Raw genomic sequence first — 17,289 nt, 5'->3', positions numbered from 1 at the left:
ATACAATTAAAAAACAAAATTTAAAATCTATCAATCACTTTACTCTTGTAGGGTTTCATCTTACAAACACCTCTAATTCTTTTTATAATTAAAATACAAGCAAACATTACTAGATAAGAATTCTGAAAAAGAGAGGAAATAAAGAGTTATGTTTAAAAACGATTTCTGTTAAATTCACAAAGCCTGGAAATTGTGCTAATGATCAAAACCTGTGTTTTCTCATTACCGTTTCTTCTACAATAATTCATATATTAATGTTCCCTGTTGAAATAACTTTTTTTTCTATTTTTTCTGTGTGTGTGTGTGTGTGTGTGTGTGTGTGTGTGAGAGAGAGAGAGAGAGAGAGAGAGAGAGAGAGAGAGAGAGAGAGAGAGAGAGAGAGAGACGTAGTCAATTTGACACACATGAAAATTCGTACAGTAAGGAATATTACATTGTATGATATTTAATTAGATTACATTGTACATCACAGTGAGTTTATCCGTCGATAAATAAATACTCTCTACTCACTAGGTTTAATCGTGGTTAGCATTATAACAACGTAATCAAATCAAATGCAAGTCTCCGTTATGTAAATGCACAACGCTCTCTCTCTCTCTCTCTCTCTCTCTCTCTCTCTCTCTCTCTCTCTCTCTGAATTTCTTTACTGCAAATGCACGTTCTTACTAACAATGCTTAACCCCACTCTTAAACAAAAATAAGAAATGAAAGAAATTGTATTACAGAAATTTAGTGCAATTTATCGCAGTATATTTTCATCTACCGCGCAATTTCTCCAATTTCTGGCATGTTTTTTCTGCAGTGTCCCTACATCACTACCGGCATTTATCCCCAAAGAAAGATTTTTTCTTCAGAGATTCTCAATAATTATTTCAAGTTTGTAAAAATTATTATCCGTAGAGTATTGATTAGTTTTTTTACATTTTCATTTTAATCCAATGAATAAAAATACGTATGCCATCCTTCACTGCATGGGATAATACTTCCCCGTTAATTTGTAATCTGCAGGGCAATTACTATTTCTCAGTGTATATCTAAACAAATTATATTCCTTAAATTTCGTTGGATCAACAGAAATTATGTAATATAAACACAGCAGTATACACACACCGCTACACAGCAGTATACATACGTGCCGTCGAGCTTGTAAGGTGAAACAGGTGATTGCGACATGGCGTGAAAACCGGTAACTTTTGTACATCATGTTAACCTGAAAAGTGGGTACCTTTACCAAAAAACAAAAATAAAAAAACAAAACAAAACACGTAAAATGAAAGAAAATCCAGACTTACTTTCATTTTTCATGTTTGCATTTGTTTAATGGTAATCGAAAATTCGGCTCATTGATCTGTAAAGGTCTAATAATATGCGTGTCAAAGTTTAGAATATATTTCTTTAAAGCATGCACTTGTATTCTATGGTCAAATTAATTTTATCCAAATCAATTCTAGTAATAATATCATCCGTCCCCACCCCCCTCCCCCCGACAATGTGCCATTCGTTACGTACCGGGAAGTAAAGTTTTCATTAAAATTGTTCTAAGTTTCTCTCACGCTTTTTATACAATTCTTATACGCTTTGTACGATACGATACGTTTCTCATACGATACAGTAGGTTTTTAATACGATACCATTTTTGATTTCGTGCGTTTTTCGCACGATACGATACGCTTCTTATACGAGACGAAAGTCACACGCTTCTCATACGCTTTTCATGTGCAGTATTGCGTTCCAGGGTCTATATATATATATATATATATATATATATATATATATATATATATATATATATATATATATATATATATATATGCTATTTTTGGAATATCTAATGCTTTTTAATAGGTATACTTAACAGTAGTACTACCCCTGTAGTAAACGAAACGTCTAAAATGTATCAGACAACTCAACTGTCAACTGAAAACCTTTCATCTGGTGGAAATGCGCTCGAACAATCCCCTGTGCCTTACAGTATTTTGTACATGATCATTGCGTTAGTATGTATCTTTGTTATTTTGTTTGGTTTATTTGTGGGTATTTATTTTTATAAACATTGCATACAACAGACAAATATAACAGCTGACAAAGACGAATCTAATTTTAATTTAAATGACGGCTACAAGAGTCTAGACCGGATGGAAACTAGTCAATCAGAGAGAAATCCTCGGGATTCTTCTTATCTTGAACCTCTTTTTGATGAAAGACTGCATTATGATGAAATTGAAACCCAAGATGAAAGAAAAGAAGAGGAGCTATCACAATTTTTAAACCGAGAACTAAATAGGGAAATAGTTCTGCTTGTTCAACGCTCTAAGAGTTGTGATTTACCAATCCACCGTATCGTACCAAACAATGACATCGGTTTTCATGATAAAACGATTTTATTTTCAAATTCTCTCTAAGATTTTATGTTTCTCTTATTGTATAATAATTCTTTCAAGAATATTGTTTAGAAATAAGTTAGTTTTCAGAAAAATATTAAGACTTTAAATTTATGTCCTTTTTGGTTGTACTGTTGCCATTTTTAAAATATAGCAGATACAGTTAGTTAGGTCTTGTTTTTTTGTATGCGCATATTAATCACATAATTTTATATATGGTACCAGTATTACTAACATAGTAATAATTTTCAATATTATAAAAGCAAATTAAGTGTCATGTAAATTAACACATGTAAAAAATTAGCATTTCTTGTTACATCAGAAACTTATCAAATTAAGCTTTAAGGTTTTGTGATAAATACCCAAGGCTTACACCTGCTTAAAAATGTGTTTAATACATTGTACTGAAAGAAGAGTTAAAATGTTAAAGAATTTCTCAAGATGATGCAATTCGCTACAGTATTATCCTATGCATCAAAGAAGCAACTTTTCTTAAAAACTAGAAGCAAGGAAACACAGCCCCAGCCCCCAAGAAGTATTTTTTGTTCGAAAAAAGTGTAACAAATCACTTCATTTTCATTTTCAGAAACTAAAACATACATACGTATCAAATAATATGAACAGACGAATACTGTTTTTTCTTCAAGAGAAAAACACGAAAATAATTGCCCCCTAAATTCATGCATATTTACATGCACGAACTTATTTCTTTGACCAAATATTTAAGATAGGATGAAATGCATTCAATAGAAACTTATCTTTATTTGGAAAACAGCGCCATATAGTATGATACGAAAATGTATTAAATGTATTTTTTTCAGAAGGCTACCAATGCTTTTGTGAATCTAGTATATTTCTTCACATGTACATGTAAATATTACAATCAGTGCTAAATATTGCCCGAACAACTACATGCATTAGTTTTGAAAAAAGGATGCCATTATTATTTCTTTGTTTTATATTTTCTTTAATTAACATACAAAATATCGTCTTTGGAACTTCCAAATCTATATATTTATTTACATGTCAGTTGTAAAAAGTTTTGTAAATATCAGTAGAAAAACTTATAAGGTTTAAATTGTTCCAATTCTTGTGATTTTTACAATAAATGAATGTTCAGACGAAATCAGTTCTATTTGAAAGCTTATTTACATGTAGCTAGTTTACAGTTTAACAAATAGAGTTAACTTAAGTGATATTCCCTTGCTTTTCAAAAGTACGAGGTACAGCTGTATATACTTATTAATTTTCAAACATTTCTTATTTTCATCGGTTTAAGTTAATTAATGGTATCTTTAAAAAAATATTTTCAATGAATTAAAGTTGGATATGTGATGGTTTAATTCTGAGTGTTTTTTGTATTGAATCGCATAAAAATGCAGGTCTTCTTATGTCATTAAATAATTTCAATCAAAACAAATCAATCGTGAAAAGTATAATAATCTGTGTTAAAATTGCAAATTTTGCAATCATAACATTGCAAAAATTATGCACTATACATGTAATCATCATTGGAAAAGTCGGTTCACGCTTCGAACCTCTCTATGATACTACAATCTATAAACAATTACAACAAAATCAGTCAACTCCAAGCATGTTAAGAATTTAGCCGAATATTCCGAGTTCATACATTTGATGTATACAAGATGTAGTTTAAATAATAGAGTATATGTCATTTATTTTACAGACATTTAAAGAGCAAAATATATTTATGCATATTTTTGGATTATCATGAATAGATTTGTCATAAAAACCACTTTGAAAAACACAAATGTTATACAAAAAGAAATATTATCTGGTCAAAAATAAATCATGCTCAAAATGATACACAGCCCTGGAAATACATCTGCGTATCCCAACGCTGATTTTGACGGAAGGAATTGATTCCGTCAACTCATTAAGTTTCTGTTCAGGCATGTCTTTGCATTGCTTGCATTGCAATTTTTCCAATATTGCTTTTAATGCATCTTCCATATATTTTTTGTCTTCTGGGTTTTGTATAATGTTTTTTACGAGTTCGTAGTGACATTCTTGGACTGCTGTCTTTTCTCCATCTGACTTTATGTCCGGACGAGCGCCATACAAAAAAAATATTGTAACCCTAACACAGCACTCGAGTTCAACATTTACTTTGATGTCTTTTAAAAATTTAACAGAAAGGTGTAATGGCGAATGTCCTTCGTCATTTACTATATTGATTATCGTAAAAGCACTAGTGTTTTCTAAAAGTTTACAAATGCTTCGTATTCTGCTTTGTATTTTACACTTTGCAGCAATACTCAAAGCAGTATCGCCATATAAATCATTTTTGCTAAGAAACTCGTTAGATTCACCGTCCCGAAGAATAACATCCAGGTATCTTAAACATGTTTTATCATCATTGTTCGAACCTACGCAATGATGAAAAACAGTTGATCCAGTTTTATCCTGATTGTGTAGTTTTGGTTTTGGGGAAACGTCCATGAAACTTTTGATAACTTCTATCCTTGGCAACCATTGTTCGACAGCCATCATTAAAGGGGTGATATTATCACTGTTTTTTAATTTGATGCGCATTTTAGCCCCAAAAATTGTTTTCACAGATTCAGCAACAAACTCATCAGAAAAGTTTGATTCCATTAAAATATGTAAAATCGAATTATTTTCACAATCTTCAAATTCAATAACATGATTCTTGATTAATTCACTGTTATCACAAAGCACCCCATTAATAGTTTTCAATAGGCCCTTATTTCTTTCACAACATTTGCCATATAGTGTCACGTATAACTGGTACTCGGTATTTATGTCTTGTTTTTTGACAATGTCGTACAATCGTTCTGTTAAATAAGTGAGATTATTACAGCTTGTCCAAAACATACAAGGAAGCATCGCAGCAGAGCTGTGATTTGGAACAGTGAACATTTCAGAAATAGTTTCACGGTCTTTTTTCAGTAATTCTTCGCAAAAGCAGTCCACGAATTTTCTATTTCTGAATATTCTGCACGAAAATACATCAGACAATTGTCGATCTAGTGTTCCGTAAAGTAGTCGTGTCGCAAGTGTTGACATTTCTCTTTCTGATACATTTTCATAAGACTGGTGTTGGATAATGTCAATTGGGAAATATTTTGCAGTTTCAGATACATAAGTTTGACACAAATATGCTGCTACTGCTTCGTAAACGCTATCGTGAACAAACTTATAAGCATGTTCACCGACTTCCTTAAAAAAGACACCCGAGAGTCTTTGAGCCTCGCTTTCTAGCTTTCTAAACTCAAATGGGCCGAAATTTGCTATTATGTTTGGAGAAACTTTCTGTAAGCACTGTTCACAAACATTTTCATTTTCGATATCAAATGAATCTGTATTCCCCATTTTTGTATGCCACTCATGAAAAAATAAACAAAATAATAGCGATTTTGTTTTGTTAGTTTGGTCGCCTTTAAGTTCATCTTTAATCTGATTCAGCAGATATTCAATAGGGCGTGTAAAAAATTCCGTACCCGATTTTTGATATTCTTCGCCACACACGTATAGATGTGCGCAAAGTGGAAATCCGATTGGTCCTTCAGAATTAACTACTTTATCTTTAAACTCCTCATTGATATTAGGATCTGGAATCCCTTTTTCTACTTTTGCAAAAATGACTTGCATAGCCAAAATTTTACCTTTTTCTGTTTTTGTTAGCTTGTTTGCATCTACAATAAAGCCTTTATTAAGAATCGGAGTTACTTTTCCCATAAAGTCGCATGCTCTGTCTATCACATTTGGTCTTGCAGTTATAACAATCCGGAGGTTTTTTGATCCTAATTCATTTTCACTACTTGCAAAAAAATTATCATAAATTTTGTCTAGTTCCTCCCACCATCTTTCAAGTTGCAAGTCTATTGGTCGTCGAAAAAAAATATTATCAATAAGTACTAAAGACTTTTTGTCATTTTCTATAAATGACAACTCCTCCCAAGCAGATATTTTCCTAAAAGTCCAATTATCACAGTTTTCTTTTTCTAGCAAATGAATGGCAGCCATTGTTTTTCCACAACCTGGTGGCCCGGTGAAAATGATTATACCATCTGCTTGGAACATTTTCTCAGCCTTTTTGTAAATTTCTGTCTCAACAAAGTATTTGTCTATCTTTTTGTAACATTTTAAGTATCTGTTGCTTATCTCTACAAAACAAAACAAAACAAACATATATTTGATTGCCATTAGAATATTAGTGTAAACTGTGTGTTAAATGATTATTCGACCGTCAGTCATTTGGATGCATTTACAAGTTTACATTTATTTCTTTTGGTATTATATGTTCGATAAGAGTGAGATATAGATCTACGCATATGGCGAATTCATAATGAATCACTTGCCTCTGTTTTCTTCAAAATATTCTTCGTCGGTTTTAATTATGGCCATAGCTTGAAAGAAAATTTAAAAAAAAATTAAAATTGATACCAATACTTATGTATGTTAGATTTATTTTGCAACAACTAAAGAAACAAATACCACAACGGTCACCTCAGCAAAAGTAGATAATTATCAAGTCGGTTTTTTTTTCGTTAAATACAATAAAATAGCCATATAACAATAAAAAAGGTAGAATTACACAATTTAGTACATTATTGTACTTTTGAAGACGTTAACCTTCTATATATTTGTTTTTTTTCCCCAAATAATAATATTTATATTATTAAGAAGAAGAATCCAAGCGTTATTTCCTATTACATGCATGCTTTTAATGATTTTGACTCCAATATTTAACCTATCATATATAAGGACGCTTTTTTTAAAAAACAAATTTTGGTAAGAAAATTTTAAAACATTATACTCTTTTTTCAATTTTTTCTTGCTATTTCTCCTCTTAAAGGACCTAGTCGTTCATTTGAACCAACTAAATAGCCCATTCCATAGGTTTGGTTAATATTGGTCCAGTGATTCTTGACAAGTATTCAAGAGGTATTTAAAAATGTAATAATAATAAATTTAGAGTTAAGTAACCATTCAATCAAAACACAGTTAAACTTTGATTTTAAATTCCAATATTTTGGTTGTTAATGTTCTTTTTTTGTAATTTAAAAAAATAAAATAAAAAAGGTTTTATTTTAAACACTCGTTCACATGTTTAAACTTCGGAAGTTGAATCATCAAAAATGCAAACGACAAATTCATTTTAGTTATCTTTTTTCAAGGAGGTGGTTTTTCTTACAACAAGATTACTTCTTAGAGTTAATGTAGACCTAGATGTAGACCTAGACAATAATATAAGACGAACGTTTTATTGATTATAATACAATAATTGTGTCGTTTTAGATCAGGAAAAAAGAGTGTTTCTATGATTTACGCACTGATTTGGTTATGTGAAGTAAATTTCAAGTTGTTTGAGAAAATGACAGAACTATCCACTCTAAAATCTTCTCTCATTGAGTTAAATTTTGATTTTCATTATGTCTTACTAAATTTGTCTGCCCCTGTTGTTGCATCAATATCCTTTCCCATTGGGTGTCTGATTTCTGCAAAGTAAAACACACAGATTATGAAATGAAATAACTCTATATTTTTCATGTTTATATTCATTCACAAGTATTGATTTTCTATTTAATTTGTAATTCACAATTTTTTTACAACAATTCGAATTTAGAAACCCGTCTGAAATAAGCATTCTTTTATACTTAATATTTTTAAAAGACATATACTGTGAGTTTTATCTTTTTTAATGTGGTGTCTGTATTTTGTTCAGGGAATTGCAAAGCAAACCGCTCTTAGGTCTTCTCTTATAGATTTTAAAGTTAATATTCCTTATTAATATTTACTATATTTGTCCGCCACTGTTGTTGCATTATTATCCTTTTGAATAAAAGGTTTAAATTCTGCAAAAGAAAACAGTAATCTAAAGCATTTGTTATTTCATATTTTACACAGCATATGTTATGTTGTAGAGAGTACTATGCACAAGTATTCAAAATATTTCCGTATAGATCTTCACATGAGATAAAACTAATAATTAAGATTCAAAGCAAAAACGTCTAGATCCATGATTTACTGATATTTTTATCAATTAACATTTTTGATTGTTTAAGGCAATTATCTATCGGTCTGCCCAGCGTGAGACAGCAGTGTGAGATTTTTCTGTCTTATAGTATGTATTACGTTGACGCTATAAAATGTAAACAAACAACATATGCCTTTAGGAAATGAAATTGATTAAATGGGCTAATTTATAAGTCATTGTTTTGCTTATATGACTACAATTTATCATATTTTTGTAAAAAAAAAATATCTCCTGCTCTCTTTTCCATGCGTTAACCCGCGGATGGGATAAACTAAAATAAAATTGTTTCCATCAAAAGAAAAAGTTGTTAAACATCGTTTTGAATGTCAAAAAATTTGAAAAAATTAAGCATTCATTATATACACTGTAGGATAGTAAACTCCAACTCGGGGTCAAGATGCACGGACTAGGACTCGGCAGAGCCTCATCCTAGATCCCTTGGTGGAATTTCACTATCCTACACTTGTAATAATGAATGATTCTATTAATCTATGAGAATCAATTGTAACCTGCCTTTGATATCATCCACGACAGTTACATGTATGTCCTGTGGTAGTATGTCATGTGGAAGTTCTTAAAAATAAATATAAAATATGATTAACCATGAAAATGTGGCAATTATTAAATATCACATGAATGAATTAATATTGAATATCTTTTTTGTTTTACAAAATACATGGTAATGAACAATGTATTGACATTAAATTTACTATGAGATATCAAATACATCAAATATGCTGTGAAAAAAATGACTGTTTTTAAAACTACTTCTGTGATATAAACTTATTCTGGAAAGTTAGCTGATATTAATTTTAACTAGTTTTTGGCTGTACACGAAACTAAAATATATTTCCTTTTTATGTCCAAATAATGTTTTTCATGTGTTTAAACATGAGATCGATCGTTTGTCCAGAATTCTACATTTTAATTTGGTAATATTTATTAAAACAATTATCACTAAGAATGAAATCTTAAGAATTTGTTGTACATCTGATTTTGATATTTCATCCTCCTGTGACATCATTTGTGTTCTAAAAAAGCATTTATAAATAACAATGATTTTATACTTTATCGACAGAAAACTTTGTTATATATATTGGCATGAAATTGATAAAGTTGATTCATCTATAGTCAAGATTGTTTAAACTAAATTGGAATGTAATTTGCTCGTCACTTTTTATAATAAAATCTGAAATGCTGATATTAGAATAATATGAATATAAATGTCAAAAATCTTTTATTGCAAACTCGTGTGGGATAGTGAGCTTCAGCCTCGAAGCAAAGCCTCGTCCTAGACCGTGAATTTTGTCCCCTTGGTGAAATTTTACTTTCCCCACACCTGTAATTATGAATGATGCCATTATTCTATGAGGATAAATTGTAACTTGCCTTTGATATCATCCATGACAGTCACGTGTATCTCCTCTGGTAATTCTTAAAAATAATATTAAAAAACCCCAAAATACTAGATAAACCATGTACATGTGGCAATTATTCAACATCACACGAATGAATTAATATTGAATATAATTTTGTTTTTGTATTGTTGCAAAATACAATGTCATGAACAATATATCGACATTTGAAATACTATGAGGTATCAAAATATATCAAATATGCTGGAAGAGAAATGACAGTTTTGCACACTATTTGGAATGCTTAAATCGTCTTTTGTGACATTTAAATAATATTTTATTCTGAAAAGTAAGCATATAATATTTCAACTAGTTTAGCTGTACACTTAACCAAAATATATTACAATTTATGTCCAAATAATGTTTTTATGTGTTTAAACATGAGATCGATCGTTTGTCCAGAATTCTACATTTTAATTTGGTAATATTTATTAAAACAATTATCACTAAGAATGAAATCTTAAGAATTTGTTGTACATCTGATTTTGATATTGCATCCTCCTGTGACATCATTTGTGTTCTAAAAAAGCATTTTTACATAACAATGATTTTACACTTTATCGTCAGAAATATTTTGTTATGTATATTGGCATGAAATTGACAAAGTTGATTTATCTTTAGTCAAGATTGTTCAAACCAATTTGGAATGTAATTTGCTCATTGCTTTAAGATATAAAATCTGAAACGTAAATATTAGACACATACATATTAACAAACAAACAAAAAAATGTGACAACAAGTTTTTGAGCTAATATCTCTGGCAAGATTAAAGGTATATGTGGCTTTTTTCATGATGAGAATTATTTGATTCATTTATTTATTTAAATATGTTATATAAAGATAGATCTTCACAATAAATTACGCAGTTTATATCAATCGGGTTAAAAAAAAGAAATTAATACATATTTCTTTTTATATTTATGGTGAAGCCCACAATAAATAGAGCATTTGAATAAACCCCGCCATAAATCGATCACGTGATACCACGCTCAGTCTATCACAACAACAATGGCGACGACGAAAATACCGAGGTATACCGTTAAATTTGACAGATTTAGCAAAAAAAGAGACAGACTGACAAGGATAGGAACAAAGGGAAGCTTGTCATCGGAGGCCATGTAGATTGATGAAATAGGAATTAAAGCCGAATTAAATTTAACTTTTTATCATGAAGTTGTAGGTTTTTGCTAGTCAGGTTCATACGTGCTCCGTGTGTTCAATGTTTTTACTTGATAATTTGAAGGGGGATGGTCACGATTTTGGGCAAAAATTATTATTCGAATTTTAATATTTACAATGCTTTAGAAAGGCATTTTTAATACGCAGCCGAAATTTGAGTGTCATTTGTTGAGTTATAAGCGAGTTACATAGCTTGAAATTCATCGCAATGCAATCAAAGCGTTTGTTTACATTTTGAACGTTGAAAAAACAATTCAGTTTTAAATTTAAAACTGGTGTGTTAAACGTTAGGAACTGTTTATCCATGCTTAAAATAAATAACAATATAAACAAATAAGCTGGAAAAAGATATTTTACTGGTATATTGAACCTATGTAAACTAAAACAGGGCACGAGCCTTGTTTACATGACAAAGACTTTAAGCCCTGTGCCTTGCTTATAACTCTACGAATGACTCTCAAATTTTATTTGATTATTAGAATTGCCTCACTGAAGCATTGTAAACAATAGAAATAGAAAAAAATGACCAAAATCATGACCTGCCCCTTTAAAAATCACAACTGGATTTTCGTTTAAAGGAATGTTTGAATAAGAAATAAATAAACACTCTCAGTACACGCATCCCTCAGGGTGATGCGGTATTCACTCATGTACCGTGTTGTTGATGCTTCGTGTTTCATCTTTATTACACATAATTAGAAATTTATATTGTTCTTCGATAATGAATAACGGAATGCTAATGCTTTTGGTATCATTTGATATAAGAATTATCTAATTCAAGACATGAAAAACATGATCCAATTTGTAAACAACCTATTATTTCGTCCTGTTTTCAATACTAGGTTTTCCTACACTCGTGCGCAGTGGTGTTACAAATGGCGGATTACATTATTATTCAACAGACGTGTAGCAAAGTTTAGAGAGAAATAAGTAAAGAAATAACATGTTTACGGGCCTAGAGTTTGCGAAACGTCTAATTATAAGAAGCATGATGTATATATTTACTCAAACTCATGTCAAAAATTTTACTCCATATACGCCGCATATACCTTTAAAGAGGAAAGTAAAAACCCGATCCTTAATACTCACGTTCTGTGCTCTCTCCAGCAGTTCCCTCAATTAAGGTTGCATGTTCTTCTTTATCTAATGTTGTGTTTTTACAACTTTCCGTTTTGCGTCGTCCTGATTGGTAATCATTTAATGGTTTATTAAACAATTTAATTATCTATACTATGTATGAACAAAATTTATTGGGGACTGCTTAGAGTTAATGCTTACTTTCCCTCATTTTCCTTATGAAGAGTCCGATGGCTGCTACAGCACCAATTACGAGCAACACCGTGATGACTGCAACAATAGCGTGCGTTGTGGATCTAAATTTGAATAAAAAAGAAAATCCAAACTTAAAATGTTTGCCTTTTAAATTCAAAGAATTTAGGAAATATTTACCAAAATATCTATATGGCATCAACATTATGCAATCAGCCCATGAAACTTAATAAGTCACCTCAACTTTTATCGCACCCATTCATTTTAACAATATTTAAGATATTAATTCAGAAAACGTTTAATTTATATTGTGTAAAAGTATATAGTATTATCCCCCAAATAAAGGCACTGTCTTAAAATGAAATGAAAAAGTCGAACTTCAAACATAAATTTACCAAATGATTAAGTTCTGAACACAAAATGGTCGTTTAAGAGGAGGTATGGTCCCGTGTATAATGTTTCATAATAAATCTAATTTGTATTAAACATGTTCAGAAGTAGATATATATATATATATATATATATATATATATATATACATGTATATATATATATATATATATATATATATATATATATATATATATATATATATATATATATATATATATATAGAGGGTTTTTGTTTTTTTTTTACAATAAATGCTCAAAAGACCATAGAGAATGAAATGAAACTTGAAATTTTTTTGGCACAACAAAACTTGTTACATAATGTATGCATGAAATATAATTTTCCTTACAAGCTCGGTTACCATTGTTAATGTAAGTTTATTCTTGTGATCAGTTTTGGGTAATGGGAATGGAAAAAGTATATCTCAATCATTATATTTCTGTATGGATGTCAATTTATTTCAGTTTTTTTTTCTTATATGTTTTCTACTATTTTTGTATCTTTTTTACAAGATTGCTTTTTGTCTTTTTCTTGCTTAAAGAACAACACGTTCAAAAAAGTAAAATTTTATGCGATTTTCAAAGATACTCCCAATTCAAATGTAAAAAAAGACACCAAATCAGCAATTTTTATACATTGGTCAAATGATAATCCGAGACAAAAGTCAACATTCTTAATCAACAATTAATTATACTACATCAATGGAACAAAGCATAAATACTTATATATACACGTACATGTAAATGTAATCTACAGAGCTTTGAAATTACTAGAGATTCTCGTGATCAGTGATTCTTATTTCTTCTTACATTTAATGCTAAACTATGTTCTTAGATTTAGTAGTTTGTCTGTTGGATGTTCGTAAAATGAGAAACAGATTTTTAGGACATGTGTTTCTAAGTTTAATTCAGTTCTTCCGTAACTCCAATACTTATGACCCTTGATATTTAAAATTCTGTAAAGCACTCCATACGTTGACTATCTATGCACACAGATTCCTTAATTAGCTTTTCCCTATTCATTCATTGTTTATTACAGATTCATTTTCTAAATGTTCATGCAAAGTGATTATTTGTTATTAACAACAATTATCTAAAATACTTTATCATTTGTTGCGTTTCGTATATTTTTTATTTACGACAATTCATTTCTTGGACCACTGTCCTACTTTTAAAAAGAATTCAATTCAACTCAAACGGGAAAAAAACCATTGGAACTGGTATGATGTCTGTCACATTTGAAACGTATTTTTTTGAATTGGCATTTATCTTTTCCATGAAAATATAACGCCACTGTGCCTCCATAAAAACAGAAGTTCTAAGTATAAACTGGTTTTTTTGGTTCTAAAATAGTTTCTACGCCGACTTATGAAAATAGGATAACCAATTTGGGTCAAAATAACTACAATAGCGTGCAAGATTCAACCTTTTTCTTAACAAATGGTTGTAGAGCAGACACCAATGAATTCCTTTCCTATACATACATTTTCAGATATTCTTTTTATTTAAAATCTTTAAAATAAGTCTGCAGCTGCGCACTTCTATATTTGTTCCTAGTGATTAAAAAGGCCTTGTTCTGCTCTTGTAAGCGTAATTTGCGTATTAAGCAACATGCAGAACCTTATATTAATTACTTTTTTTGTCTTTTGACACCAGTTTTGTTCAGGTTTGAGCAGAAAGAAGTTAGTTCAAGAAATGTTTATATTTTAATTCTCAAATGTACAAAACGGCTGCTAATCCCCCTAGATCTACATGCCTCACACATGTATTTTAAACAAAAGAACTCCAATTCTTTAAGTTCACTACATTTAAATGTTTTTCAGCCACTTTTTATTAGTTGTTTCTTAAGACCTACCACCGAAATGTTTTTAGAATTCAATTTGTAAAGCAAGGGGTTCAAAGGTTTTGACCACATTCTAAGTACATGTGTATGATTGCCTAACTTTAAGATACTTATTTTACCAACATTCGCCGCCATTTCGCGGAACCAAACTGATAAATTTTCTCTAGGTCATTTTAAATAAAACAAGGACATAGGACATCCCTTCGTAATATGGAATTTTATGGCGGAACTACCATTTTTAGGAATATGTGTAATTAGGTAGATTGGACTTCTGGACTTGTATGTGAAACTATTTCCAATAATTTGAAGGACCCTTAAAATGTTCTATTCTTAACGCAAGACGCACGACCCGATACCAACTGCTACATGTATAAGTTACTTAGTGGTTTCACTGGTTTTGTTTCGATTTAGCTACTAACTAAATGTTTTAGGGGGAATGAAAATTTGACGTCTCGGTTCAGCTCTTACTCGTTTTCTGGTATATACGGTGTCGATGTTGTATTCATTAATGTGATTGTTGAATACATCCTCCTTTTATGGTAAACAAGCTCATAACAGCCCTGGTCTGAAATAAACATTACTTGTTTATTACAATGTACAAACAAGAGTAATTGTATTCAGGAATAAAATATATAATCTAATATAATAGTACTTATAGGAATTGCAAGTAATGGTAATGATTATATTTTGGTTGATTAAACGCGCGTCGTGTATATTTTGATAACGAGGATATTGAAAAAAAATGACACTCCATCAAAAATAACTTGATTTAGATTAAACTGAAAGAAATGCCAAGTGAACTTACAATGGTAAGCTTCCGTTGATTGATACGGCCTATTACATATCGGAAATGTTGCATTGTTACATGGCGACACATACTGCGTTTGAATAACTCCCCCATCAACATTAAATTCTGCGCAAAATCCTAAAAGGGAATACATACTTATCAATCTTTAAATAGTTTTCAATGATAAGTCAACATTTAAATTCAGAAATTCAGTATCTTTAACACAATAGTAGTCAATATTTTACCATGGATTAATTTTCTTGGTGCGCACACTTCTAACGTCTCCTTTTGGAACCCGTCTATCACACAGTGATAAACAAATTCAGTAGTATTTGTACATTTTTGCTGAGATGCAGTTATAATACAATTCTTCATTTTTGCAGCGTTTTTCCATTCTTCTTGTGACTTGGGACAAGATGGCACGCTTACCACACTGTCGATGGCTTCTTGACATTTACTATTTGCAAATCTGCATAGCTTTAATAAACAAATAAGACAACTATGACGTGATCTTTCCTTTCATAAACACAGACGTAAACTGTCAAGAAAAAACAAAATTTGGTATCGTAAAAATGATGTGTATGTAATATATTTGTCATTACCAATACATGAAAAGGATATTACCTGTGCAAGCAGCATTAACAGTGTCAGTTGCTCACGGATACTGTAGGTCATTTTACCTCTCTAAAATGTAAACGTTTTCAAAACCGATAAACACATTTTTAGAACATTAAGTGGGGTAAATCATTGCTCCATTAATGTACTTTGTATATGTACCAACACTTTGCAAAATGGATTCAAGACAAGAAAAGAAAGGTGTGGTCGACCTTGAGATATATAATCATACCTGTATATACACATGAATATCATGCATCCTAATTAATGAGTTACATATTTTTAACTAATAGGGATTGTAATCACCTTACTACATTTGTTAGGTTGCAATATAGTCGGTTTCACATCAATACTGTAGGAAAATAATCTATGTTATGTTGGTTACATTGTGTAGAGGTGTTTACAATCAAAATATATATCGAAAGTAGACTTTACATAACTTAGGAAATTCCTTGCTTTTTAATGCAATTTAAGATGATGATGATGCATATGATGATGATTTTTGACTCTTTATGAATTTTGTTGTTGATGAACCAATGTCAATAACCAAATTTAAAATGTAAAATTAAACCGAAAGTAAAATTCTGAAATTTTCGGCATTAAAATTTTGAAATTTACATTCAAGTACTGATATTTTTATCCTTGATCCAATGGATTTTTATCAAGTATGCAAAATACAATTACAAGCATTGCTTGTTTGCCCCAAACCGCTTACTGATTGATGATCATCAAAAAACTTCAATCTCCTTCCGTCCATTTCCTGTAAAGGGCATTACTTTATTGCGCAGCTGCAAACAACTTGTGACCTTTCGTGAAATAACGTTAAAATATCCAAAAATTATAATTATTCTATTTATTAATAAAAAATAATAACGATTATGGTACTTGTTTTTTCTGTTTAAAATCTTATAACTAAATAAAAACACATTTTTTTTTTCTAAAATCGTTCTAAATAATGACTCAATCGAGTCAGACATTCATTGACCCATTTAAATCGAGATGGTAAACAAAGTATCCTAGGTGCATTCACCTGTAAATGCATAGTCTCGTTCAACCAGACGCTCGGCTGTCTCCGTATATCTACGACGAGCAGAGACAGCCGAGCGTCTGGTTGAACGAGACTAGTAAATGCACTGCATGAAGATAATAGTAAATCGGTTTTTTCTTAACTATCCATAAAAACATGGGGTTTCATCGTACCTTAGAAACTTGATACATAAGCAGAATTGTATCCATTATCATTCATTTATTTTATAAAATTTTTTCACCGTTTTGTAAGTACAGACGTTAAGAGCCTATGGTTTTAACAGACTATATTTAATACATTTTTTCATAACAGGAAGAAATGTTTAGTCTAGATTTGTAGTCAATTAATAACATTAAAT

At 30.5% G+C, this 17,289-nt stretch overlaps 1 protein-coding gene across 1 annotated transcript; it reads right to left on the bottom strand.

Moving 5' to 3' along the window:
- Positions 1–3,696: 3,696 nt before the first annotated feature.
- On the bottom strand, positions 3,697–16,674 carry LOC128185325 (uncharacterized). The gene is made up of 11 exons (XM_052854951.1): positions 16,620–16,674; positions 15,914–15,973; positions 15,535–15,766; positions 15,308–15,427; positions 14,971–15,067; positions 12,279–12,373; positions 12,090–12,182; positions 8,168–8,224; positions 7,811–7,867; positions 6,728–6,775; positions 3,697–6,532 (listed from the first exon to the last, which is right to left on the bottom strand). Exons 1-11 carry the CDS (start codon positions 16,659–16,661, stop codon positions 4,173–4,175), a joined length of 3,261 nt encoding a protein of 1,086 aa, XP_052710911.1. The 5' UTR covers positions 16,662–16,674; the 3' UTR covers positions 3,697–4,172.
- Between the last annotated feature and the right edge of the window lie 615 nt (positions 16,675–17,289).

This window comes from Crassostrea angulata, chromosome 5, assembly GCF_025612915.1.
Source record: "Crassostrea angulata isolate pt1a10 chromosome 5, ASM2561291v2, whole genome shotgun sequence".
NCBI classification, from domain to species: domain Eukaryota; kingdom Metazoa; phylum Mollusca; class Bivalvia; order Ostreida; family Ostreidae; genus Magallana; species Magallana angulata.
This window is presented reverse-complemented; position numbering and strand designations above follow the sequence as displayed.